The sequence below is a fragment of the Rhineura floridana genome, chromosome 3 (assembly GCF_030035675.1).
Source record: "Rhineura floridana isolate rRhiFlo1 chromosome 3, rRhiFlo1.hap2, whole genome shotgun sequence".
In the NCBI taxonomy this organism is placed as follows: domain Eukaryota; kingdom Metazoa; phylum Chordata; class Lepidosauria; order Squamata; family Rhineuridae; genus Rhineura; species Rhineura floridana.
Window position 1 is genome coordinate 220611288 of NC_084482.1, and position 26858 is coordinate 220638145.

Here is a 26858-nt window from a genome sequence, read left to right on the forward strand (position 1 = left end):
CTATATGAAAACAATCAGTAAGGAGACCATTAGAAACAAGGACTAGTATTATTTTATTTTCATTTATAAATCACTTCCCTGAAAGTATCTCAAAAATACCAACAATAATAAAAAAATCATATGCAAACCAATGAAAATCATTTTAAAATCCCACAGAAACAGTAATAAAGCTCTGCACTTAAAAGGTTTGTTGAAAAAGGAAGGTCTTCTATAGGCACCACAAAAAAAAAACACCTGTCTGATATGTAACAGGAGGAAGTTCAAAAAAGTAGATGCCACCACACAAAAGGCCAGGTTTCTCTATCATGCAGAGTGGACTTCCTAATGAGATGGTATGCGTAAGAGGCCATCCTCTGCAGATTTCAGTGATGGGCTGCATATATAACAGGTGAGATAATATTTTAAGCATCCTGGCCCCAACTTGTATAGGGCTTTAATCTATGTAGCCTGCAAGATGAAGAATAAAGCTCCCATTGAAGTTCTTTCCATACTCCCTACATTTCAATTATTTCTCCTGTGTATCCCCTGTGATGTAAGCCTACTGCTTTCATTGAATCTCTTTCCATACTCCGTGCATTAAAAAAGTTACTCCACAGCATTTTTTCATGTGAAGTAACAGTGCTCTGACTGAACCTCTTTCCACTCACTACATTTAAATGGTTTCTCCCGTGTGGGTTCTGTGATGTAAAACAAGGTTACTGCTTACACTGAAGCTTTTTCCACACTCCCTGCATTTAAACGGTTTCTCCCCTGTGTGGGTTCTTTCATGTAATGAAAGGTGATCATTCCGACGGAAGCTCTTTCCACACTCCCTGCATTTAAATGGTTTCTCCCCTGTGTGGGTTCTTTGATGTGAAGTAAGGTGACCGCTCTGACTGAAGCTCTTTCCACACTCGTTACATTTAAATGGCTTCTCCCCTGTGTGGGTTCTTTGATGTGAAGTAAGGTGACTGCTCTTATTAAAGCCCTGTCCACACTCCTTGCATTTAAATGGTTTCTCCCCTGTGTGTGTTTGGTGATGTAATTTCAGGCTAATGCTTACACTGAAGCTCTTTCCGCACTCACTGCATTTAAATGGTTTCTCCCCTGTGTGTGTTCTTTCATGTAATCTGAGGTTACCACTCCGACTGAAGCTCTTTCCACACTCTTTGCATTTAAATGGCTTCTCCCCTGTGTGGGTTCTTTGATGCAAAATAAGGTCACTGCTCTGACTGAAGCTCTTTCCGCACTCACTGCATTTAAATTGTTTCTCCCCTGTATGGGTTCTTTGATGCAAAGTAAGCTTACTTCTATGACTGAAGCTCTTTCCGCACTCACTGCATTTAAATGGTTTCTCCCCTGTGTGTGTTCTTTCATGTAATCTGAGGTTGCCACTCTGACTGAAGCTCTTTCCACACTCCTTACATTTAAATGGCTTCTCCCCCGTGTGGGTTCTTTGATGTGAAGTAAGCTTACTTCTCTCACTAAACCCCTGTCCACACTCCATGCATTTAAATGGTTTCTCCCCTGTGTGTGTTCTTTGATGTGAAGTAAGCTTATTTCTCTGACTAAAGCCCTGTCCACACTCCATGCATTTAAATGGTTTCTCCCCTGTGTGTGTTTGGTGATGTAATTTCAGGCTACTGCTTACACTGAAGCTCTTTCCGCACTCACTGCATTTAAATGGCTTCTCCCCTGTGTGGGTTCTTTGATGTGAAGTAAGCTTACTTCTCTGACTAAAGCCCTGTCCACACTCCATGCATTTAAATGGTTTCTCCCCTGTGTGTGTTCGGTGATGTAATTTCAGGCTACTGCTTACACTGAAGCTCTTTCCGCAGTCACTGCATTTAAATGGCTTCTCCGCTGTGTGGGTTCTTCGATGTGAACAAAGGCTACTACTCTGACTGAAGCTCTTTCCACACTCTTTGCATTTAAATGGCTTCTCCCCTGTGTGGGTTCTTTGATGCGAAGTAAGGTCACTGCTTCGACTGAAGCTCTTTCCACACTCCATGCATTTAAATGGCTTCACCCCTGTGTGGGTTCTTTGATGTAAAGTAAGTTTACTGCTCTGACTGAAGCTCTTTCCACATTCCCTGCATTTAAATGGTTTCTCACCTGTGTGGGTTCTTTCATGTAAAGTAAGGCTACTGTTCTGACTGAAGCACTTTCCACACTGCTTGCATTTAAATGGCTTCTCCCCTGTATGAGTTCTTTGATGCGAAGTAAGGTCACTGCTCTGACTGAAGCTCATTCCACACTCTCTGCATTTAAATGGTTTCTCCCCTGTGTGTGTTCTGTGATGCAAAGTAAGGTGAATGCTCTGACTGAAGCTCTTTCCACATTCCCTGCATTTAAATGGTTTCTCGCCTGTGTGGGTTCTTTCATGTGAAGTAAGGCTACTGTTCTGACTGAAGCACTTTCCACACTCTCTGCATTTAAATGGTTTCTCCCCAGTGTGTGTTCGGTGATGTAATTTCAGGCTACTGCTTACACTAAAGCTCTTTCCACACTCCATACATTTAAAAGGTTTCTCTCCGGTGTGGGTTCTTTGATGTGAAGTAAGATGATTGTTCTGAGTAAAGCTTTTTCCACATTCCCTGCATTTAAATGGTTTCTCCACTGTGTGGGTTCTGTGATGCGAAGTAAGGCTACTGCTTACACTGAAGCTTTTTCCATACTCACTGCATTTAAATGGCTTCTCCCCTGTGTGGGTTCTTTGATGTGAAGTAAGCTTACTTCTCTGACTAAAGCCCTGTCCACACTCCATGCATTTAAATGGTTTCTCCCCTGTGTGGGTTCTTTGATGTAAACTAAGGTCACTGCTCTGACTGAAGCTCTTTCCACACACCATGCATTTAAATGGTTTCTCCCCTGTGTGTTTAAGGTGATGTAATTTAAGGCTACTGCTTAGACTGAAGCTCTTTCCACACTCTCTGCATTTAAAAGGTTTCTCTCCTGTGTGGGTTCTTTTATGTGAAGTAAGATGATCGTTCTGAGTAAAGCTTTTTCCACATTCCCTGCATTTAAATGGTTTCTCCCCTGTGTGGGTTCTGTGATGTGAAATAAGGCTATTTTTTACACTGAAGCTCTTTCCAAATTCCATGCATTTAAATGGTTTTTCTCCGGTGTGTGTTCTTTGATGAAAACTATGACAAGTAGAGGATTTTTTGCTCCCATTCTTTGGCTGCTTTCTTTCAGACGTTTTTGGTCCCCTGTGATTTCCAAATATCTCTTTTTGACTCTCAGTCTTGGCTATTACCAGTGGCACCATCTGTGGTTTTCTATAATTCTCATTCTGCCGGTCACCTGCTGAGGGGGAAGAGGGTTGAAAAAAACACATTGGAATTTCAAGGCAAAAACAAAGCATTTCATCACAGATGAAGCCCAATTATCTGCTTCTCTATTTTTACATCTCCATAATTCTCCCCCTTTTATCTTTGCATGGCCCTCCCTCCCTATTCAATATCTATATAAACTCGTTGAAAAAACGCCTGTCGGCAGTAAACTCTCACCCTCCTGTCTTGGCAAGGAGACACTTAACCTGTCTTCTATATGCCGACGACATTGCCCTGTTATGCCAAACGCAGGTGGGCTTACGTCATCTCTTAAGAGAACTTGCCTCCTTTTGTGTGGATGAACTTTTGAGAATTAACTATGCGAAATGCAAGATTTGAGTTTTCGCCAAAAGTAGACATAAACACCGCTGGCAAATTGGCAACCATATTATTGACCAAGTCAACGCCTTCAGTTACCTTGGCATTGCATTCCATCCCTTAGGTTCTTGGAATGCACATTTTGTCCAGTCTGCTATGACCGCACAGAAATCAGCCAGAGCTTTACTAACTTTCTTTTATACAAAGGGCGGTCAGTACATTCCGGCAGCAGTCCAGGTATTCAACGCCAAGGTGCTTCCTCAACTTCTTTACGGGACCCAAATTTGTACTGGAGACAATTACGCATTGTTGGAAAGGGCAAAATCTAAATTCATGAGGTCCGTTTTGGGCGCTCCAAGATGTGTCCCCAGTGTGACCATATGCTTGGAATTAGGTGCCCTTCTGATTGAGACCCACGCTTGGATATAAAAATTTAACTACTAGATGAAGCTGCTATTTTTACCCACTGGAAGATTCCTTCCACTCTCAATGGCAACGGGTAATGATTCACAAACTCGGAACTCTCGGTTTTTCGCTCCCAGCGATTGGTGCCCTAGGCCATACGACCGCTAAAACAACAATCATCCAATGCCTCAAAGATGTTGAGTATCAGAACAACATGAGCCTAGATGCCGCTTATTCACAATGCAGTATTAATGTAAATCCCAGTATCTTGGCCACTTACATTTTAAGTTTATCTACCCCAAAACTCAGGAGAGCTTTTACCCTGGCACGATTCAATGTTCTGCCCTCGGCACTATGGAGGGTAGATACAGGGGCGTCGATTATTATGATCGAACTTGCCCCTGTGGAGCAGATGCGGTGGAGACAGTGAACCTTGTACTACTTTGCTGCCCTTTTTATTCAGATCTCCGCCTTAAGTTCATCTGCCCACTTTTATCTAATCTTCCTCTGAGCCCAGAAGCTATGATTTTACAATATTTAATGGCAGATTCAGAATCACGGATCACTCTGAGGTCGCCTCGTTCTGCACACCTGCTATGGCTCACAGGAGGGACCTAATGCGATGTCTATTAGATCAAGGTTTTAGCTAGATTACTATGTGGACCCGGTTTTAGCTTTTTAGCTTTCTCACTGCAATGATACTGTATTCTATTCTATCTCCACTCTGATATTCAGAGGATCCGTAATTATACCGCTGGTCTTGGACCGTAATAAAGATTTTACGTTATCTTTGCATGGCCAGATGAAAGCAAGGTTACCTGAATATCCTACAGTCTCACACAGCAACATAAATTCCTTCAGGTCCATATAACACTTGATGTCACTAAGCCCAGATTTGTCTGGGTTTCCTCCTACTGCCATACAACTGTGATATATATTTCTAAAATAGTATGCAATGAAAAGTGGGGTGTGGGGGAAGAGAAGGGCAGCAAGACTGCAGAACAGGACAAACTGGGCACAGCTCACTTCTCCTTGATTCTTAATAATTTGACTGCAGTCAAAAGAGCCGGTCAGACAGGAATATAGGAACAAATGAAGTTGTGATATACTAAATCAGACCCTGGTCCCTCGAGCTCAGTACTGTCAATACTGGCTGGCAGCTGCGCTGCAGGTTTTCAGATAAAGACACTTCTAAATTCCACCTGAAGATTCAAGGGATTAAACTTAGCTGAGCTAAGACAGGGATGGCCAAAGACCAACACTACACGAGTTTGCAATGATGCTCTGAACCGTAAGGGGAATGCCCGACTGATCTCTCCCCTTCATCAAAGCCCTGTACAATTAGATTTTGTTCTTCTAGCCAAGAGACTAAGCCCAGGTTTGACATTTCTTTCAAAGTTATTGATAAGCTAGTTAGTTCTGAACTGAAATTATTCTCCTCTCTCCAAAACAAAGAACGATCTTAGATCTCCTGGAGATGAATAGCACAGGGACATGTAGATCCAAATGTCTCTTGTGGACAAGAAACTGTTCAAAAACCTCAATTCAGTGACACTGTGGAAACCAATCCAGCTATCTTAATTTGGGGGATTTCTCAGCAGATGGGAAGGAAACTTCAACCTGGATGCCATTCCCCCTCCTCATATGAACAGCCTGGCTGGATCAGACCACAGGCCTATCTATTCCAGCATCCTCACAGTGCCAAAGTGGATGCAGATGGGAAGTCTACAGGGAGCACGTGAAGGCATCACTTAGCTCCAGCTGTTTTTCTGATTCCAGAGATATCACATCAATTTATTCATTTATAGGCTCTTTGTATACTGCTATTTCATAAGAAACGTCGAAGCAGTTTACAACACGTTAAAAAAAGGCAACCACCATAAATTAAAATCAAATATACAATAAAAACAAAGGTCAAGTGTTGTGAAAAGAGCATGCTCTTAATTGCCTGCCTGGTGCAACAGAACGGTTTTCAGCAGGCGCTTCGAAGTTAAAACAGAAGACGCCTGCTGAACCTCTGTTGGCAAAGCTTTCCAGAGAACTGGGCCGATGACATTGAAGGCTCGATTTCATGTCAATGTTCAAATCATTTAAACTCTATAAAATCTAGTTTCAAAGGAGATGAAGCTTCATCATGTATAGGGGATATTTTACAAATGAATGCAAGGAAGAGTGAATTCGTTACAAGAAATTTTAAATGTCTCTACGCAAAGCACAGTAGCAAGCTGGAGGATGCAAAGGGAGACATCCTGGTTTGCTCCAAGAAAGCTAAATTGAGGAAGGTAACCTGGAAAGAAGGTGATGCGGAAGGCTAGTGACCAACTAATTTCAGAGATGAAAGGGAGACATCCTGGATAAACTGAGGAAGGTAACCTGGGACGCACGTGCAAGAAAGGAAGATGCTTTAAATGCTAATATAATGCCAATATAGTGGTACTGATTAAACAGAGATTATAACTTTAGGGTTTCTATAGGTTTCAATTAATCATAAAATGGCATCAGTATTTGTTAGGGAAAAGCTTTAAAAGAGCAGGTCACTTTGGGTCACCAATGATTGATATTTGAGGTTTAGAAAGTCCCGAAGGTCACAAATAGCAGAACCAAAAGGAGACAGAAACCACAAAGTTTAATTTCAAAAAGTCGAACAAGTGTGCACTTTGAAAACAACCTATGTAGTCAGGGCAGACACTTTCCAGGAAAGAAGGAGATGTGGAAGGCTAGTGACCAACTAATTTCAGAGATTTGACATTAAAACATCTTTAAGAAAGAGGGGGGAACATCCGTGAGGGTATATAAAGAACACGTCATCACTCCCTGACCATCCAGAGGCGGATCCTATGTTCTCTGAGCTACCACTTAGTCCCAGCAGCCTGGGCATTGCATTTGGAGCATGGGGGTGCCCCTCTATTGAGTTCCTCAACTCACAGAGTAAGGAAGATCTTTCATGCCTACAAGCTACTTCATTGCTGCTAAGGATCCATTGGAGAAGCTTTGCTGATTTGAGAGTGAATGTGCATGCTTGTAATTTTCCTCTTTCCTCTTTTAAGAAAGCATTTATATTTGATGTCACACTTTTGATTACTGCTGAAAATAGAGAGTGCTTCAAAGGCACATAGCACACGCTATTGCCAACCCTACACCTATGTGGGGGAAGCGTGGGGTATTTGAGGTGTTGGGGTACTCCCTCTGGGTTCCTGGAGACCACCAAGATTCAGTGTTGTGAAATCCTTCTACAGCTTCCCTGAGTAATCTTTCAAGTCCATACCTACTGATCTCTCCCTTTCATCAGAGCCACATACAACTGATCATGCTCTTCCAGCCAAGAGGTGAAGCCTAGTTTTGACATTCCCAAATTATCCTCTCCTCCCCAAAGCAAACAAAGATTTTAGATCTGGAACTGATTAGTACAGGGACCCAAGTTATCCTCCTGACCAGTTGCCTGGAGGTGTACATAAATCTCCACTCAGGGGCTCTGTGGAAACCAATCCAGCCATCTTAATTTGGGGGATTCCTCAGCAGGTAGAAAAGGAACTTCAACCTAGAGGCTCTTCCTCAGAACAGCCCTGTGGAATCAGACCACAGGCCTATCTGCTTTATCTGGGGCGGCTCAGGACTTCATGGTTTCCATGACAACCATGGGGCTGTCTCAATTTGTTTCTGGCCCGACGCATGTGTCGGGACATACCCTTGATTTGATCTTCGTCACTGGACATGGAGATGGTGATCTGGAGGTTGGGGATTTATCATCTATTCCTTTGTCATGGACAGATCACCGCTTGCTGAAGTTTAGGCTCACAGCAGCCCTTTCCCTCTGCAAGGGCGGGGGACCAATTAAATTGGTCCGCCCCAGGAGACTAATGGATCCTGAGGGTTTCCAAAGGGCTGTGGGGGTTTTTCCGACTGAGAAGACTGGCGCTCCTGTCGAAGCCCTGGTTGAACTGTGGAATACGGAAATGACCCGGGCGGTTGACACGATCGCTCCCATGCGCCCCCTCCTATGCAGAGCTCATACAGCTCCATGGTATACCTTGGAGCTGAGAGCGATGAAGCAAGAGAGGAGGAGGCTTGAGTGCAGATGGAGGCGAACTCCCGATGAATGCAATTACACCTTGGTAAGTGCTTGTTCTTAGCAGTATATAGTAGCGGTGAGGGCAGCAAAAAAGAGATATTTTGCTGATACTATTAAGTCATCACTCTCCCGCCCAGCGGAGCTCTTTAAAATTGTGCGAGGGCTTTTACATTCTGGTCCTCGGGATATTATAGATTCATCTGTAGCCCGCTGTGATGAGTTCGCCGAGCACTTCCAAGATAAGATCGCATGCATTCGCCGGGACTTAGACTCCAATATTATAGCAGTTGGACCTAATGAAGTATCCAGATCACGGTCTTGTCCTCATTTATTGGATGAGTTTCAGTCTGTGCAGCTTGAGGATGTTGACAGGATCCTTGGACTGGTGCGGGCGACCACTTCTGTACTGGATCCTTGCCCCTCTTGGCTGGTGAAAGCTGGCAGGACCGGAACCGCCGGCTGGGCCAAGGAGGTAATAAATGCCTCTTTAAGAGAGGGAGTGGTCCCTGACTGCCTAAAAGAGGCGGTGGTGAGACCGCTCCTGAAGAAACCCTCCTTGGACCCAGATAACTTGAACAACTACAGACCTGTGGCGAATGTTCCGTTCCAGGGCAAGATCCTGGAGCGGGTGGTTGCTGGCCAGCTCCAGAGGCTCTTGGATGACACTGATTATCTTGATCCATTTCAATCTGGTTTTAGGCCCGGTATTGGCACTGAAACAGCCTTGGTCGCCCTGTATGATGACCTCTGTCGGGAGAGGGACAGGGGGAGTGTGACTCTGTTGATTCTCCTTGATCTCTCAGCTGCTTTTGATACCATCGACCATGGTATCCTTCTGGGAACACTCACGGAGTTGGGAGTTGGGGGTGCGGCTTGGCAGTGGCTCCGCTCCTACTTGGTGGGTCGTCACCAGAAGGTAGTGCTTGGGGAACATTGCTCGACACCCTGGACTCTCCATTGTGGAGTCCCGCAGGGATCGGTACTGTCCCCCATGCTTTTTAACATCTACATGCAGCCGCTGGGTGCGGTCAACAGGAGTTTTGGGGTGCATCAGTATGCTGATGACACACAACTCTATTTCTCCTTTTCATCCTCTTCAGGTGAGGCTGTTAACGTGCTAAACCGCTGCCTGGCCGTGATAAAGGAAAGGATAGGAGCTAACAAACTGAAGCTCAATCCTGACAAGACCGAGACGCTGTTGGTGAGTGCCTTCAATGTCCAGATGGAGGATGTTCATCCTGTTCTTGATGGGGTTACACTCCCCTTGAAGGAACAGGTTCGTAGCTTGGGGGTTCCTTTTGATCCTTCCTTGTCACTTGAGGCCCAGGTGGCCTCGGTGGCACGGAATGCTTTCTACCATCTTCGACTGGTAGCCCAGCTACGTCCCTATCTGGACAGTGATGAACTCGCCTCAGTTGTTCACGCTCTGGTAACATCTAGGCTGGACTACTGCAATGCGCTCTACGTTGGGCTGCCCTTGAAGATAGTTTGGAAACCACAGCTAGTCCAGAATGCAGCGGCCAGATTACTGACGTGGACCAGAAGGTCTACTCATATAACACCTCTTCTGGCTCATCTGCACTGGCTTCCTATTTGTTTCCGGGCTAAATTCAAAGTGCTGGTTTTGACCTATAAAGCCCTACACGGCATGGGACCGCAATACCTGGTGGAACGCCTCTCCCAATATGAACCTACCCGTACACTGCGCTCAACATCTAAGGCCCTCCTCCGGGTGCCATCCCATCGAGTAGCCTGGAGGGTTGTGACTAGAACTAGGTCCTTTTCGGTAGTGGCCCCCGAACTGTGGAATAGTCTCCCCGATGAGGTACGCCTGGCGCCGACGCTGCTATCCTTTCGGCACCAGGTGAAAACCTTTTTATACTCCCAGGCATTTTAAAGTGTATTTTAAATTGTATTTTATAGTGTATTTTATCAGTATTTTCATTATTGTTGTATTTTGACATTGTTGGTTCTTTGTTATTGTTTGTTTTGATCTTTGATTTTGTTATACTTATTGTATTTATATATTGTGCTTGTTTTATCTCTCATGTACACCGCCAGAGAGCCTTTTTGGCTTAGGGCGGTATATCAATTAAATAAAATAAATAAATAAATAAAATAAATATCTAGTCCAGCATCCTCACAGTGCCTGATCAGATGCGAATGGGAAGTCTATAGGGAGGACATAAAGGCACCACCCTCCGATCTGACATAAGATGTGCGGCAGATAAAGGTGAGGCTTCAAAAGAACCACCAGGACCTTGAAATGGGCTGCCAATTGCTCCTTTGCTGGACTGGGGCACACTTGCACCTGCCAGTCAGCTGATCAGTGGTTGAATGAGTCTTTGCTCAAGGTAGGGGAAGCTGTTTCCCATGAATGGAAATCACTTCTCCCTCCCAGCGCTGCTCTGTGAAGCAGCCCCATTCAGCTCCTGAAGTTGAAAGAAGCAGTGTGGGGTAGCGAGCCAAGGGCTCAGCTTGGCTGTGGGTGCCTGTTCCCTTTCGGAAGCCACTGCTTTTTAGAAAGATCGGCTGTGCATGGGACTTCTCTGGCAGGCAGCCCATCCGAAAGGCACCTTTTTTCCCTCCCCCACTGCTCAATGAAAGGAGGGGGAAGGGTGCTTCAGAGAGCACTTTGCAGCTCTAAGACAGTCACTGTGCTCCCAACGGGGCAAGGGTTGCACTCAGGTCCTGCTTGCTTGCTTCCTATAGGCATGCTGCCATTGGCCTGATCCAGCAGGCTCTTCTTAAAGACATCAAAGATGTTCTCCAGGACAACTCACACCCTGATGGGTCAATTAATCTGCAACGAACCATATTACACAGGAACTGAAAAATCCTACAATTTCCAAACCAAAATGGGGCCTCCACCCAGCTGAACATCTACCTGTTGATGTCGCATCTTTGGGATACTGGATAAACGGATCTTTTCTTTCTTCCCAACACGAATGGAGGTCCGACTCTTTGAAGGAAATAGACAAGACTAGTTACTTTTGACCAGAAAATATTCAGCCCTTACAAACAGAGATTTTTATAGATAAGAAAAGGTATAATTTTGATCTGGTAAGTCCTGCTCTCGGTGAATAGAACAGAGTTGTGTGGACCAAGTAGGGTCAGTCTGGCACTTGTGAACATGCGTCCACTGGGCATGAAGCTCATCTTGAAATGCCTGTTGGGGGTGAACCTAGTAAAGCCAGTTTCTTAGTAGGCTGCAAACTACTAGGGCAGAACCTAGTAAAGTCAGCAACAGTGGATGCAATTCACTGTGTCACAGGCCACCTGTATTTATAGAAATTGGCCATCTCCAATTCTTTATAATTGATTTACATAAAATTATGTGTGGAAAAGTAGCGCAAACAATACAAGCCAAAACATGAGTAAAAAGACAAGCTGCCAGTTAAAGTGTCTTTTTTCCTTTGAGTTTTCTTTACAGTAGTTCCAAAACAAATTCTTTCCCGTAAAGTATCAACATTTTATAAGGAGTCTGGGCATTCAGCCAATGATCATGTCTATATATGGCTGAAGCTGTACAGGGGTGAGTCAGGAAAACTTATTAGAATACAACATCAGCATCAAGATGCAGGTTAGGATGAGAGTTCAAATGATGGAAACAAGAGTATAGTAGTAATATGAGCATGAACTGACAGAGTCTAGATCAGGGTTTCCCAACCTTTGGTCCACAGATGTTGCTGGACTACAGTTCCCATAATTCCTGACCATTGGCCATGCTGGATGGGGCTGATGGGAGTTGTAGTCCCACAACATCTGTGGCTCAAAGGTCGGGAAACCCTGGTCTAGATAGATACAAACTAGAGCTATAAAAGACAGACAGCCTTGGGGATTTTTACCAGTTGTCCGTGACACTGGTCGAAGAAAGAACCACCTGCTCTGAGTGTTAAGGTCCACACACAGCAAAGGTGAGATCACTCCTTTTCAGATGGAAATGTGACCTATGCTGTCCTTTGAAATGCAACACGTTAGCGTACATCCCCTTTGTATGTGCTGTGTAAGACCTATGTTCTGATATGTGGCTATGTCCACAAAGTATAGTAAATTAGACGTGTTAATTATACATAGACACTGATAAAGATTTCCTTTCTTGATCGGCCATTAGATATTCCTAGACCTAAAAAGATTCCTGGCTGGGATCTCTGGCCACTTGGTTCACCTGGTCAGACCTAACTGCCGGCAAAAACTATTATGTATATCACACACGCACACGCCTGTCTTGCTTCTGCTACTGCAGGAGGGAAGAGAGGAAGATGAGGTGCAATATCGCGCATTGCTGGTTTCTGTTATCAGTTCGTTATTTTCTTCCATTTTTTTACAGCTCTGCTATTAGTGGATATTTACTTATTCATTGTCATGTAGGTGAATTATACGTCACTTTTTTGGACAGGACAGTTTATAATAAAGAAGAAGTAGATAAGAATATATAAACATCCCAAAAAACTCCCACAGTCTATCCAAACACACAATAAAACACTGAATGACAACTATTAGAAGCAGCAGGAATTTCGGGTCTGTCTTCCTCCGAACACCTTCCCAAAAAGATGTCTTCACCGACGGCATGGAAGTATAAAGAAACGAGGCCCGACGTAGGGAGAATGTTCCATGTCGAGGAGCCTTTACTGAAAAATCACCATGTACCTCATCCCGTGTAGGGACCACCAGGAAGGCCTCATCTGCTGATCTTAAAGCACGGGAGATTTATACAGGTGAAGGTGATGTTGGCTGGCTACTACTTTATGAGCCTGGGAGACCCTCCATCTCAATATTGCCTATATGAGCTTTAAAAATGGCTTCTATATGGGTCACTTTGCAACAGAAACAAAGAGGCCTGATGGGAAAAAGTAGCCTAAGGATTAAAATTGGTCTTCTCAGCTGAGATGACATTGCAAGTCGTATGCACAGGACATGACCTGGTCAGGAGAGACAACTCCCTCAGCTAACCAATGTGGGAATCTGCTTTGAAACCTTTCCCAAAAGTGGATAAAACTGAACTCCTGGTCCCACTCTGGGTTCCAGTTTGTGCGGTTCCTTTTGCTGCTTGAAATCTCTCTTAGCCCCAGATGTCAACTGGGGTCTGACTCCATCACTCTCCCCTGCTTTTCATTCATCACCGCAGCTTCCTGCCTTCTCTGGACCCTTTCCTGCTGGAGCAAAGGTCCCCTTTTCAAGGGCGCTGCTGCAATTCCTGCATTCCCGGGATCTCTGCTAGCTGAGGGAACGGCCCTTGTTCCAGCTGCCAAGGAGCCTTTCTCGGGGACCTTCTTGCCTGCTGCCTTTGCTGTGTCCCTGCCTGAGTCAAAGAGTCTCTGTGCTCCAGTTCTGCTTCCAGACTTCCCACCAGGGCTGGCAAAGCTAAATCTTGCTCTCTGTCCTGTCTTCTGGAGGTCATTCCCTACAAATTGTAGCCTCCACCTCCGCATACTCTTCTCCAAACTGCCGCTTCTTCCTGCTTCAAAGACAAAAGCTGACCTTTGGGCAGAGGAAGGAAGAGGGAGGAGGCAGGAGGTGCTCCCGGGAGCATCTCTTCCCACTGGGAGTTTAGAGTACAAGGCACAGTGTCAATCATCTGTTGAGGAAGCAGGAGAAGATGCTCTGCTGGAGTTTGGGAGCTCCTGCCCTCTCCTCCTCCTGCTGCAAGGTAAGATTTTTCATCATGGGGCAGCAGAAGGTGGCAGGGAGGGGCACTTTTTGCACTGAATGATCAAAAAGCCCCAAGAAAAGAGGAAGTTGCATTCTACCAGATGAGAGAATTGGTCCATCTAGTCCCGCCTGCTTACAGCAACTAGCTGTGGATGTCAGGCAGAGAAAGACCTTTCCCAGCACCTCCTACCGGATCCTTTCACCCCTTTGGAGCTGCCAGGGACTAAACATCGGACCTTCTACATGCAAAGCAGGTGTTCCCCTTCTGAGCTGCAGTCCCTCCCCAAATATCCAGGGCCCAGGCACCCATTTCCACGACAGCATCCCTGCAGTGGAAGGTTAAATAGCACAGGTACTAAATCCATACTTTCAACATTCATCAGTCAAGGGGGAAAAGTGCCCTTACCGAGAGAGGCCACCGTCTCATAATTCTCCTCCATGACTTCCCTGTGCAGAGCTCTTTGACCGGGATCCAGCAGGGCCCATTCCTCCTCCGTGAAATACACGGCCACCTCCTCAAAGGTCACCAGACCCTGGAAGGGCAACAGATCCTGGAAAAAGAAGAGACAGTTTCTCCAACATGTACCATTTGCTCAGCCAAAAACTTGAATAGCTTTCAAAGAAGATTGGACAAATCCATGGAGGATCAGGACATCAGTGGCTACGAGCCACAATGGCAATGCATTGCCTCCACTGCCAGAGGCAGTATGCAGGGAATTGCAACAGAGCAGGACACTTGGCATCTATACTTTGGTTCATATCGTACTAATAGCCTGACCAGTGGGGCACGCTGGGATTAATTAATTAATTAATTAATTAATTTTACTGCATTTATATACAACCCCATAGCCGAAGCTCTCTGGGTGGTTTACCACAAAAGCAATATAGAAATCTAAAAATACATTTTAAAAAGCAATTTAAAAGCACATGCTAAAATGCCTGGGAGAAGAGGAAAGGCTTGACCTGGCGCCGAAAAGAGAACAGTGTTGGCGCCAGGCTCACCTCATCACAGAAATCATTCCATAATTTGGGGGCCACCACTGAGAAGGCCCTCTCCCTTGTTGCCAGACTCCGAGTTTCCCTCGGAGTGGGCACCCGGAAGAGGGCCTTAGATGTTAAGCGTAGTGTACGAGTGGGTTCGTGTCAGTAGAGGCGTTCCATCAGGTATTTTGGTACCAAGCCCTGTGACTCTCTTGAAGCTGTCCCACTCTCTTTTTCTTTGCATTTCTTTAGTACAGTTACTTTTTATTTAGCTTTTGTGGGGGTAAGTATGTCTGGATTTTACACTGCTCAGACACAATTGCAGGGCAGAGCTTGATTGACTCTCAAAAAAGATCCCACCTCTCCAAGAGTGTATTTTAGGAGTTTTGCCAGAGTTCTGCCAGACACGTGTCACCGAATCACAAGTGGGGCGAGTGCTCATGTGTTCAGGTCCTGCTTGCTGGCTTGCCACAGGCATCTGGTCGGCCACTGCAAGAACCAGCTGCTGGAACAGACGGGCTATTGGCCTGATCCGGCAGGCTCTCCTTATGCAGCCTCAGAGGTAGTATTCTCCCAGAGCCCTCCCCGCTACGCTCAGGGAGATGCACCCCAGCTGTCCACTCGGTCTCTCCCCCAATGATCCTCCCCTTACCTGATTGGGCTGCCCGGCTGCTCTTTCCACTCTATCCCACAAAAGAGACAATCCGGACGGTGCCTCTGAGGCCATGGTGCTGCCTGAGAGGGAGGAGTAAACTGGGCCAGCTCTGGGACTCCCACAGCTTTCACCACGATGCACGTTTCGTAGGGAGCAGCTCTCAAGGGCCTGCAGGGGAGAGACGGAGGATGGGAGGGATTTCATAGTTCATGCAAATTTGGGTTCCAGAGGTTTGAATGTTATAAGCATCCTCAATCCAAATCAATAAATGGCACGTCCCTTTCCTCTGTTGTTTTCCCCCACAATGCTTGATCTGCAAAAGGCCTTAAAGACTCCAAATCTCTCTCAGAACATTCTCCAGTTTCTTCCAGACTTTTCTCCATGTTGGGCACCTGTTGTGTCTTTAGCCACCCCCAGGAATTTCACCCATCTTCGACCCCTCACCTCTCATCTCTGCTTCCGCATCCGCAAAGCCTTAATTCCTGCTCACCACAGAGTGTCTTCTCCACATTGTGAATCATTTCAGGCTTTTATTATTGGGCCCTTTTCATCATGGATATAATAGTGACAAATAGTGGTAACAAGAGAGGAAGCTCTAGGCTTAATGGACAATATAAAAACTGACAAGTCACCGGGCCTGGATGGCATCCACCCGAGAGTTCTCAAAGAACTCAAATGTGAAATTACTGATCTGCTAACTAAAATATGTAATTTGTCCCTCGGGTCCTCCTCCATGCCTGAGGACTGGAAAGTGGCAAATGTAACGCCAATCTTCAAAAAGGGATCCAGGGGGGATCCTGGAAATTACAGGCCAGTTAGCTTAACTTCTGTCCCTGGAAAACTGGTAGAAAGTATGATTAAAGCTAGATTAACTAAGCACATAGAAGAACAAGCCTTGCTGAAGCAGAGCCAGCATGGCTTCTGCAAAGGAAAGTCCTGTCTCAGTAACCTATAGTGTCAACAAGCATATAGATAGAGGTGATCCAGTGGACATAGTGTACTTAGACTTTCAAAAAGCGTTTGACAAGGTACCTCACCAAAGTCTTCTGAGGAAGCTTAGCAGTCATGGAATAAGAAGAGAGGTCCTCTTGTGGATAAGGAATTGGTTAAGAAGCAGAAAGCAGAGAGTAGGAATAAATGGACAGTTCTCCTAATGGAGGTATAATGTGTTTTTTTTCACAATCAACACATCTTGATTCTTTAACGTAAGAATAGTATACTTTAATCACCGTTCCACAGGGCACAGTCTTTACATCTGCTTATGCTGTGCTTAACCCATCTCAACCGAAACACCAACTGAACTCAACTGACAATTCCAAGACCTTAAAGAGAATCAAGATGTGTTTATTGTGAAATAAAAAACACATTATATGGTGTCAGAAGTCCAAAATGGACTCAGTCCGGCCTCCACCTCCTCTGGTATTGCAAGGTAATCTGGCTGAGACATGGAAGCGATGGGAGCAAGCTTTTATTTTATATCTTTCTGCAGCTGGAGTTAATAATGTTGCTAAGAATTGACAAATTGCTATTTGGTTACATTGTGTTGGAGAGGAAGCATTGGCAGTTTACAATACTTTTGATTTGCCTGAAGAGGGGCCACAAGACATAGAGGAAGTTCTTGAACAATTTAGGATATATTGTACTCCTCGTAAGAATGTGATATTTGAACGCTATGCTTTTTGGAACCACTCACAGAGATATCAAGAAACCAGTGTACAGTTTGTGACTGAGCTTAAGCTTAAGGCTAGTAAGTGTGAGTTTGGTGCAACAGTTAATGATAAGATACGAGATAAGATTGCGTTCAGCGTTAAAGATGAAAAATTGAAGAAAAGATTGATTGCGGAACCTGAACTTACTTTGGAGAAGGCGATTGAAATATGTCGTTTAGAGGAAATAACAAGAGTTCAACTACAAGCTATGTCAACTCCCTCAAGAGATGGCCAAGAGTTACATACAGTATCTGTGATTGATAAGACCCATGGACAAAGTCCAGTACAGGCTTTTGGATCTGATAAGTTTCAATCTAAAGATAAATATGAGCAGATTAAATATAGTAGATGCTCCTGTTGTGGTACTGTGCATCCACCTCGAAATTGTCCAGCGTTTGGAAAAACCTGTTATAAATGTCATATGAAAAATCATTTTGCGAGAGTATGCAAAGTAAATTTACTCAGTGCCAAAAAGGGGCAACAGAATTATTCGATGCATGAGCTAGATTTAAACAGTTTGTTTATAGGAGAATTAACTCATGAAGCTGGTGAAGATTTGGTGAGTGGATGGTATGTTGATATAGTTCTGCAAGGACTCTCAGTAAGGTTTAAGTTGGATACAGGAACATAAGAACATAAGAACATAAGAAGAGCCTGCTGGATCAGGCCAGTGGCCCATCTAGTCCAGCATCCTGTTCTCACAGTGGCCTACCAGGTGCCTGGGGGAAGCCCGCAAGCAGGACCCGAGTGCAAGAACACTCTCCCCTCCTGAGGCTTCCAGCAACTGGTTTTCAGAATCATGCTGCCTCTGACTAGGGTGGCAGAGCACAGCCATCATGGCTAGTAGCCATTGATAGCCCTGTCCTCCATGAATTTGTCCAATCTTCTTTTAAAGCCATCCAAGCTGGTGGCCATTACTGCGTCTTGTGGGAGCAAATTCCATAGTTTAACTATGCGCTGAGTAAAGAAGTACTTCCTTTTGTCTGTCCTGAATCTTCCAACATTCAGCTTCTTGGAATGTCCATGAGTTCTAGTATTATGAGAGAGGGAGAAGAACTTTTCTTTATCCACTTTCTCAATGCCATGCATAATTTTATACACTTCTATCATGTCTCCTCTGACCCGCCTTTTCTCTAAACTAAAAAGCCCCAAATGCTGCAACCTTTCCTCGTAAGGGAGTCGCTCCATCCCCTTGATCATTCTGGTTGCCCTCTTCTGAACCTTTTCCAACTCTATAATATCCTTTCTGAGATGAGGCGACCAGAACTGTACACAGTATTCCAAATGCGGCCGCACCATAGATTTATACAACGGCATTATGATATCGGCTGTTTTATTTTCAATACCTTTCCTAATTATCCCTAGCATGGAATTTGCCTTTTTCACAGCTGCCGCACACTGGGTCGACATTTTCATCGTGCTGTCCACCACAACCCCGAGGTCTCTCTCCTGGTCGGTCACCGCCAGTTCAGACCCCATGAGCATATATGTGAAATTCAGATTTTTTGCTCCAATATGCATAATTTTACACTTGTTTATATTGAATTGCATTTGCCATTTTTCCGCCCATTCACTCAGTTTGGAGAGATCTTTTTGGAGCTCTTTGCAATCCCTTTTTGTTTTAACAACCCTGAACAATTTAGTGTCATCAGCAAACTTGGCCACTTCACTGCTCACTCCTAATTCTAGGTCATTAATGAACAAGTTGAAAAGTACAGGTCCCAATACCGATCCTTGAGGGACTCCACTTTCTACAGCCCTCCATTGGGAGAACTGTCCGTTTATTCCTACTCTCTGCTTTCTGCTTCTTAACCAATTCCTTATCCACAAGAGGACCTCTCCTCTTATTCCATGACTGCTAAGCTTCCTCAGAAGCCTTTGGTGAGGTACCTTGTCAAACGCTTTTTGAAAGTCTAAGTACACTATGTCCACTGGATCACCTCTATCTATATGCTTGTTGACACTCTCAAAGAATTCTAATAGGTTACTGAGACAGGACTTTCCCTTGCAGAAGCCATGCTGGCTCTGCTTCAGCAAGCCTTGTTCTTCTATGTGCTTAGTTAATCTAGCTTTAATCATACTTTCTACCAGTTTTCCAGGGACAGAAGTTAAGCTAACTGGCCTGTAATTTCCGGGATCCCCTCTGGATCCCTTTTTGAAGATTGGCGTTACATTTGCCACTTTCCAGTCCTCAGGCACGGAGGAGGACCCGAGGGACAAGTTACATATTTTAGTTAGCAGATCAGCAATTTCACCTTTGAGTTCTTTGAGAACTCTCGGGTGGATGCCATCTGGGCCCGGTGATTTGTCAGTTTTTATATTGTCCATTAAGCTTAGAACTTCCTCTCTCGTTACCACTATTTGTCTCAGTTCCTCAGAATCCCTTCCTGCAAATGTTAGTTCAAGTTCAGGGATCTGCCCTATATCTTCCACTGTGAAGACAGATGCAAAGAATTCATTTAGCTTCTCTGCAATCTCCTTATCGTTCTTTAGTACACCTTTGACTCCCTTATCATCCAAGGGTCCAATTGTCTCCCTAGATGGTCTCCTGCTTTGAATGTATTTATAGAATTTTTTGTTGTTGGTTTTTATGTTCTTAGCAATGTGCTCCTCAAATTCTTTTTTAGCATCCCTTATTGTCTTCTTGCATTTCTTTTGCCAGAGTTTGTGTTCTTTTTTATTTTCTTCATTTGGAGCAGAGGCAAATGTTTTGCCTCTACAAATATTTCATGAGTTACCAGACAAGAAGGTGTTGTTTAAAACTGATGTTTGTCTTGTCTCTTATGGTGGAACTCGTATAAAGCCTGTGGGAGCTATTGTTCTTGATTGTCGTACTTCCAGAGGGGCAGCAAGGCTGATGTTTTATGTAACAGATGGATCCTCTCTTCCATTGCTTGGACGAGCAGCTTGTGAGACTCTGGATTTAGTTCGTCAAACTGATAATGTGATTACAGTTCAATCATTAACGCAAGAACAGCTACTTAAGAAATATTCTGATGTGTTTGATGGGCTTGGTGAATTTGAAGGTGTCCACCATATACATCTTGATCCTACTGTGGCTCCTGTTATTCATGGATGTAGAAAAATTCCTTTTGCCATATTGAATAAACTGAAAGAGACTTTGGGACAAATGAGAAATGCTGGAGTGATATTCAGGGTTATAGGTCCTACGGAGTGGGTCAGTAGTCTTGTTATTACAGAGAAGAAGAATGGAAAGTTACAGATATGTCTTGATCCTCGGGATTTGAATAAAGCAGTTCGTCGACAACATTATACAATTCCTACAACAGAGGATGTTTTGAGCCGTTTAGCAGGAATGAAGTTTTTTACTATTTTAGATGAAAAGGATGGTTATTGGCAAGTCAAGCTAGATGCACATTCTTCATGGTTATGTACATTTAATACTCCTTGGGTACGATATTGTTTTAATCGTTTGCCATTTGGGCTTAAGTCTTCTAGTGAAGTGTTTCAACAGAAAAATGAGGAAGTTTTTGGTCATATAAGAGGGGTTTATATGATAGCTGATGATATGATTATTGCAGCAGCAACCTCAGAGCAGCATGATCAGATTCTTTGTCAAGTTATGGATTCAGCAGAGTTATGGATACCAGAGGCAAGGTGTTCAAATATCACATTCTTATGAGGAGTACAATATATCCTAAATTGTTCAAGAACTTCCTCTATATCTTGTGGCCCCCCTTCAGGCAAATCAAAAGTATTGTAAACTGCCAATGCTTCCTCTCCAACACAATGTAACAAAATAGCAATTTGTCAATTCTTAGCAACATTATCAACTCCAGCTGCAGAAAGATATAAAATAAAAGCTTGCTCCCATCACTTCCATGTCTCAGCCAGATTACCTTGCAATACCAGAGGAGGTGGAGGCCAGAATGAGTCCATTTTGGACTTCTGACACCATATAATGTGTTTTTTTTCACAATAAACACATCTTGATTCTTTAACATAAGAATAGTATACTTTAATCACCATTCCACAGGGCACAGTCTTTACATCTGCTTATGCTGTGCTTAACCCATCTCAGCTGAAACACCAACTGAACTCAACTGACAATTCCAAGACCTTAAAGAGATATTACAGCACAGGAGGGCTGTAGAAAGTGGAGTCCCTCAAGAATCGGAATTGGGACCTGTACTTTTCAATTTGTTCATTAATGACCTAGAATTTGGAGTGAGCAGTCAAGTGGCCAAGTTTGCTGACGACACTAAATTGTTCAGGGTTGTTAAAACAAAGAGGGATTGCGAAGGACTCCAAATAGACCTCTACAAACTGAGTGAGTGGGCGGAAAAATGGCAAATGCAATTCAATATAAACAAGTGTAAAATTATGCATATTGGAGCAAAAAATCTGATTTTCACATATACGCTCATGGGGTCTGAACTGGCGGTGACCGACCAGTAGAGAGACCTCGGCAACCAGAATGATCAACGGAATGGAGCGACTCCCTTACGAGGCAAGGTTGCAGCATTTGGGGCTTTGTAGTTTAGAGAAAAGGCGGGTCAGAGGAGACGTGATAGAAGTGTATAAAATGATGCATGGCATTGAGAAAGTCGATAGAGAAAAGTTCTTCTCCCTCTCTCATAATACTAGAACTTGTGGACATTCAAAGAAGCTGAATGTTGGAAGATTCAGGACAGACAAAAGGAAGTACTTCTTTACCCCGCGCATAGTTAAACTATGGAATTTGCTCCCACAAGACGCAGTAATGACCACCAGCTTGGACGGCTTTAAAAGAAGATTGGACAAATTCATGGACGACAGGGCTATCAATGGCTACTAGCCATGATGGCTGTGCTCTGCCACCCTAGTCAGAGGCAGCATGCTTCTGAAAACCAGTTGCCGGAAGCCTCAGGAGGGGAGAGTGTTCTTGCACTCGGGTCCTGCTTGCGGGCTTCCCCCAGGCACCTGGTTGGGCACTGTGAGAACAGGATGCTGGACTAGATGGGCCACTGGCCTGATCCAGCAGGCTCTTCTTATGTTCTTATGAAAAACTTAGTCTGCACAGGTATTAATTCCATGTCATGCCCCTGACACTTGGCATAAAAATAGGTTTTGCACACATTGTAAAGAAATACTGGGGGTGAATTTGGTCAAATGACTCCATCTTGGAGCTTCCTGGGGATGCAAAACACCTCCAGTCTTTCCATCAGAAATATGCGGAGAGGAACAGTGAGATACATTCAGTATGGTTCAGCTCACTGGGCAATGAAAAGCATATGAAGAACTACTTGCAATACATCCACGTCAAAATCAGCAGGATACCTTCTTAGTACCATCCACTCGTATAATCCAAGTTAACCTTTACACATTTCTGGACTACAACCCCCATCTTCCCTGGCATTTGGCCATGTTGTCTGGGGCTGATGGGAGATGCAGTCTAATAATACCTGGAGGGCACCAGGTTACAGAACGCTGCTCCAAGTTGAGCAGGTGATGCACGAGGTGGAAAGCTTAACAGCAAACTCATCTACTGTATTGGGTTGAACAACTGAGGCAATAAGTTGATTTAATTATTATTATTATTACCGATACATTTTATTATATTTTTATATTTCTATGCAGGCCTTCCTCTAATGAGCTCACCATGATTTGTCCCCCTCCTTTTGTCTTCACAACGACACTGTCACTGGGCCCAGGACACCACCTGAATTTCACTCCTGAGGAGGGATTTGAATCTGGGTCCCTGTGGACATAGCATTAAACTATGATTCCAATAATACAACAGACACACACACCTGCACAGACGTTGAAGGTCCCACACAGAGTGGATGTCCAAAATCTGGAGTGGCACATAAAAATTCTGCACAGTTTATCCTCACAACAATCCAGTGAGGTGGGCTGGGCTGAACAAAAGTGGTCACTGCCCCAGGGTCACCCAGGGACCTGCATAGATCTGGGGGGGGGGGAGATCTTAGACCCCTTACTTTTTCAGGAGCAGGCTCTCAGCAGAGTCCCCATGTCTCCAGCAACCTGTGAGCCAATCAGCAAGAAAGGAAAGTGTATTAGCCACTGAGAAGAGTCTTCTAACATGCTTCCTTGTTCTTTCCTGATAATTAGAGTGAATCAGAGTGAAAGGAGGTGAAGTCAGCCACTGAGACTCTTCTCAGGAGGCAACACTTTGCCCTTCCATGCTTTTTGGCTCCTAGCTGTGGGAGAAGGCATTAACATGCATCTCATTCTCAACCCAGCAGGAACAGGATGGGAGGGGGCATGGCTATCATGAAGGGACCCTGCACTTCTGAATTTGCCACTACACTACTGTAGAGATGTGAAGGCCCATAACAAAAGTGGAAAAATTTGGAGGGAAAGCAGTTTTTTTTTCTTCCCCCCCCACGTCCTCTGACCCCGCTCCTTAGAGTGCTCTGCATTGCTGCCCTGGGCACCTACTGGGAGGAAGGGCAGGATATAAATCTAATAGTTAATTAATTGCACTGAAGAAATGTCTGACTTGTTCCTGTCTACAAGAGACTCTACTATACACATGTCAGTGACACTTCCATACCTCCACCCTCTCTGGCCCTTGACTGGAAGTTGGCCCTTGGAAGGCTGCTTGTGTGTAAATGTGGCCGTTGGGTTGAAGAATATTCCCTAACCACTACATTAGCCGCAGGCTCTCATCCTGGACCACTACATTAGCCGCAGGCTCTCAACCTGCACCACATTACAGGGCTGTTGCGACCACTGCCAAGATATTGTGCTTTGGACAGGGGGGAGGCTGGCCACGCCAGGAGACACAGACCCCCAGTCAGAGCTTGGAAAAGTTACTTTTTTAAACTACAACTCCCATCAGCCCAATCCAGTGGCCATGCTGGCTGGGGCTGATGGGAGTTGTAGTTTAAAACAGTAACTTTTCCAAACTCTGCCCCCAGCAACGCCACAGATGGACCAATCCTGCAAGAGAAGCTGAGGTCCACTCCTTTAGAGTCTTCCCCTCCAATACACTAACAAGGGGATGTCTGGAGAAGCCCTTCCCCTGGAGCCCAGCTGAGGAGGGGGCATTTATTCACCCATTTCCTCAATCCTTTGCCTTGAAAGCTTCTAGAAGCCAATTCAGAGCCTGGTCAGGTTCAGATTCTTCTCTCCATCCCTTCATTTTTCTTCCCTGGCAGGAAGGAAACTGACCAGTCCCTCTTCCAGTTTAGGAAATCCAAAAGGGGCTCTTCCTCCAGCTCTGGGGCACTTTCTAGGGATTCCCAGAGGGAAGAGGGGCCTCTTCCATCACCCCCTCCCCCTCCCAAAAAGCAAACCTTCCTTCTCTCTCCCCTCCCCCCACCAGTCCCCTGTCAGGCCCACGAATTGCAAAGGCAGCTCCCCTCCCCCAGCGGTGGCCCTCAAAACCAACACAGGACATCAACCCCCAACAGCTGCATCCCTTTCCCTGGGCGATGGCTTCCAAGAGGGCCTCGAAAGGCCAACCCCGCGGCACTTCGGACCCCCCTCTGCAAATGGATTGCATGCAGCAAGGGTCCCTCTGAGGAAAGGGGGGAGTGGGGCTCTTCCCTCCTTTTCCCTCACCCCCCAACAAAAATACCAAATCCCCCCCCCCTTGCACCTCTTTGCCCTCTGCACGCTCCGGCTTCCTCCTCTCTGGGCGTAATACTTTCTTCACCCGGAATACCAATGAAGACAGCCCTCCTACTTCCCCTTCAATATGCTCTCCCCCCCTCCATGTGATTAAGACTTCCTGCCTCTCTAGGAACCAGAACTCCTTGCCTTAACCCATCGGAGGACTAAGTGGCAAGAGCTGCTTCTGCCCCCCCACTGCCAACATTTTCCTCCCTCCCTTCTGTCCCAATATTGCACCTCTTCTTCCTCTCTTGCCTCCTGCAGAAGCAGCGGCAAGATAGGTGTGTGTGCTGTGTGATATATACAATATACACGTTTGGGTGTAAAAAGTAAAGTGTTCATGAGGGACGGTGTAAAAGCTGGAACGAAACACGCCGGAATGGGCTCTTTAGAAAAGAAATTGATGCCAAAAACACTAGGATGTGTTAGAGACACATGAGAACAACATTTAGGAACAAAAACCATTCCGATAGCATTTTTATTAACCCTTTAACAACCAAAATGCCCTCCGGAACGGAATGAACAGCCCCAAACGGCGACTTCCCAGCGAGCCAGACCCACCAAATTCACCAGTCCCACATGACTACATGGGATGCATGCAATAAGACACAAAACGTCCATGCAAACCACGTTCCGATACCCATTCTGGGCTGTAATACATTTTTACGTAATCCAGCCCAGAACAGAAACTTCCCAATCAGCCAGACCTACCAAAATTCACCAACCACACATGTTGCTGCCTCTCCTTGTGTTGGGAAACCTCTTGGGTGATCAGCAATACCCTTTCTTGCTGTTTGTAGGTCCACTAAGCAGCACTATTGGTGCTGCTACCAGGTTGCGAATGGCTGGTGAATTGGGGAGGGAGAAAGAGAGATTGGAGGGGCAAGTCGGCTGGCAGAAGGGGGAGAGAAATAGAGTTTGCCTTCTGTGAAATAGATGTGCTATCACAGGAAAAAAACTGGGTTCAAAGAAGTGCTCTTGTGTGCTTGGGCTCAGACTCCACCTCTGCCTTGTATTCAAGTTCTGGGCCAAACCTCACCAGTTTGCTTTCTGTGAAATGAGTTTCTGACACAACTACTTTCAAAATCAAGGTTATTAAAGTCTGGAACCTGTGGGAGGGACTCCTACTCATTGGGCAGAGTGCATGAGGTGGAGGCAGAAGAACTTTCCAGTCAAAAGGCTCTCAGGCAAGAAGGCTGGAGAACAGGACCTTGGACAGCCACTGCCAGTCTGAGGGCCAAACTAGAGGAGATACCAATCATGCAACAAACAATTGCACGATGAGCTTTGCAACACTAAATTGAAGGTGCAGGGCAGTTGATCCCTAGTGGGGTCCTGACATGCACCTGTTATTTACATTGGGAACAACAACAATAACACCAGCTCACCAGTCTAATCACTTTTACTGGCTAGATCCCAAGAAAGAGGCAGGAGGGGACAGGAACGGGGTGTCCTTCAAGAAACCTGGTCCCCAAGATCAGCAGTTGTGCAACTGACCTCCCAGTCAGTAATCTTCACACTTGTGATTCCCAGCAAATGGCATTCAGAGGCATACTGCTTCCCAGAGAGAAACTACAGGGAAGCATCATTAACAATTGCATAACATGGATTAGTTACACAACATGGATTAGTTTGAAGTTACCAGACCATTCATATATCTGGCCCGAACTATCTATCCCAACAAACTGCCTACTACAATAACTTAAGCACAGATTTTCTGCAGCTTTGCTGCCTTTCCTAAAGACCCCTTTCTGCCCTAGAGAAGCCATTCTGGCTATGTGACCGCTGACAAAACCCAATTCTCACTCCTTTTCTTGGTGAGCACCAAAGGAAAGTATGGTCCTTCATTTGCGTGCTAGGAAATAGCACTGAGACCAGATGCGACTGCGGAGTGAAATCAGTTTGGAAAATGTATTTAAAATACATCAGCAGAAAACTAGTGAATTCATGTTACTTTATGAAAGATGTTAGAATAGCCAATACAAAAAATATCCAAGCAAAATAAAAACCATGTGATACACAAAAATACATTTTATTTATATTAATAAAATGTGTAAACTGCAGAAGAAATTTATAAAGAATATAAAATGTACATTAAAATGATCAATAAAAATCAACATTTAACAAACACTAAAAAATGAATAAAATCAACAGTTAAAGGTATGCTAAAC

The 26858-nt window shown here is 44.8% G+C and overlaps 1 protein-coding gene across 1 annotated transcript; it reads right to left on the minus strand.

Moving 5' to 3' along the window:
* Positions 1–105: 105 nt before the first annotated feature.
* LOC133379015 (zinc finger protein 493-like) lies at positions 106–26337 on the minus strand. Its single transcript, XM_061613627.1, has 7 exons — positions 26330–26337; positions 24674–24765; positions 23046–23091; positions 22705–22804; positions 15392–15562; positions 14165–14306; positions 106–3288 (listed from the first exon to the last, which is right to left on the minus strand). The coding sequence occupies exons 1-7, from the start codon at positions 26335–26337 to the stop codon at positions 653–655; spliced, it is 3195 nt and encodes a 1064-aa protein (XP_061469611.1). The 3' UTR covers positions 106–652.
* Between the last annotated feature and the right edge of the window lie 521 nt (positions 26338–26858).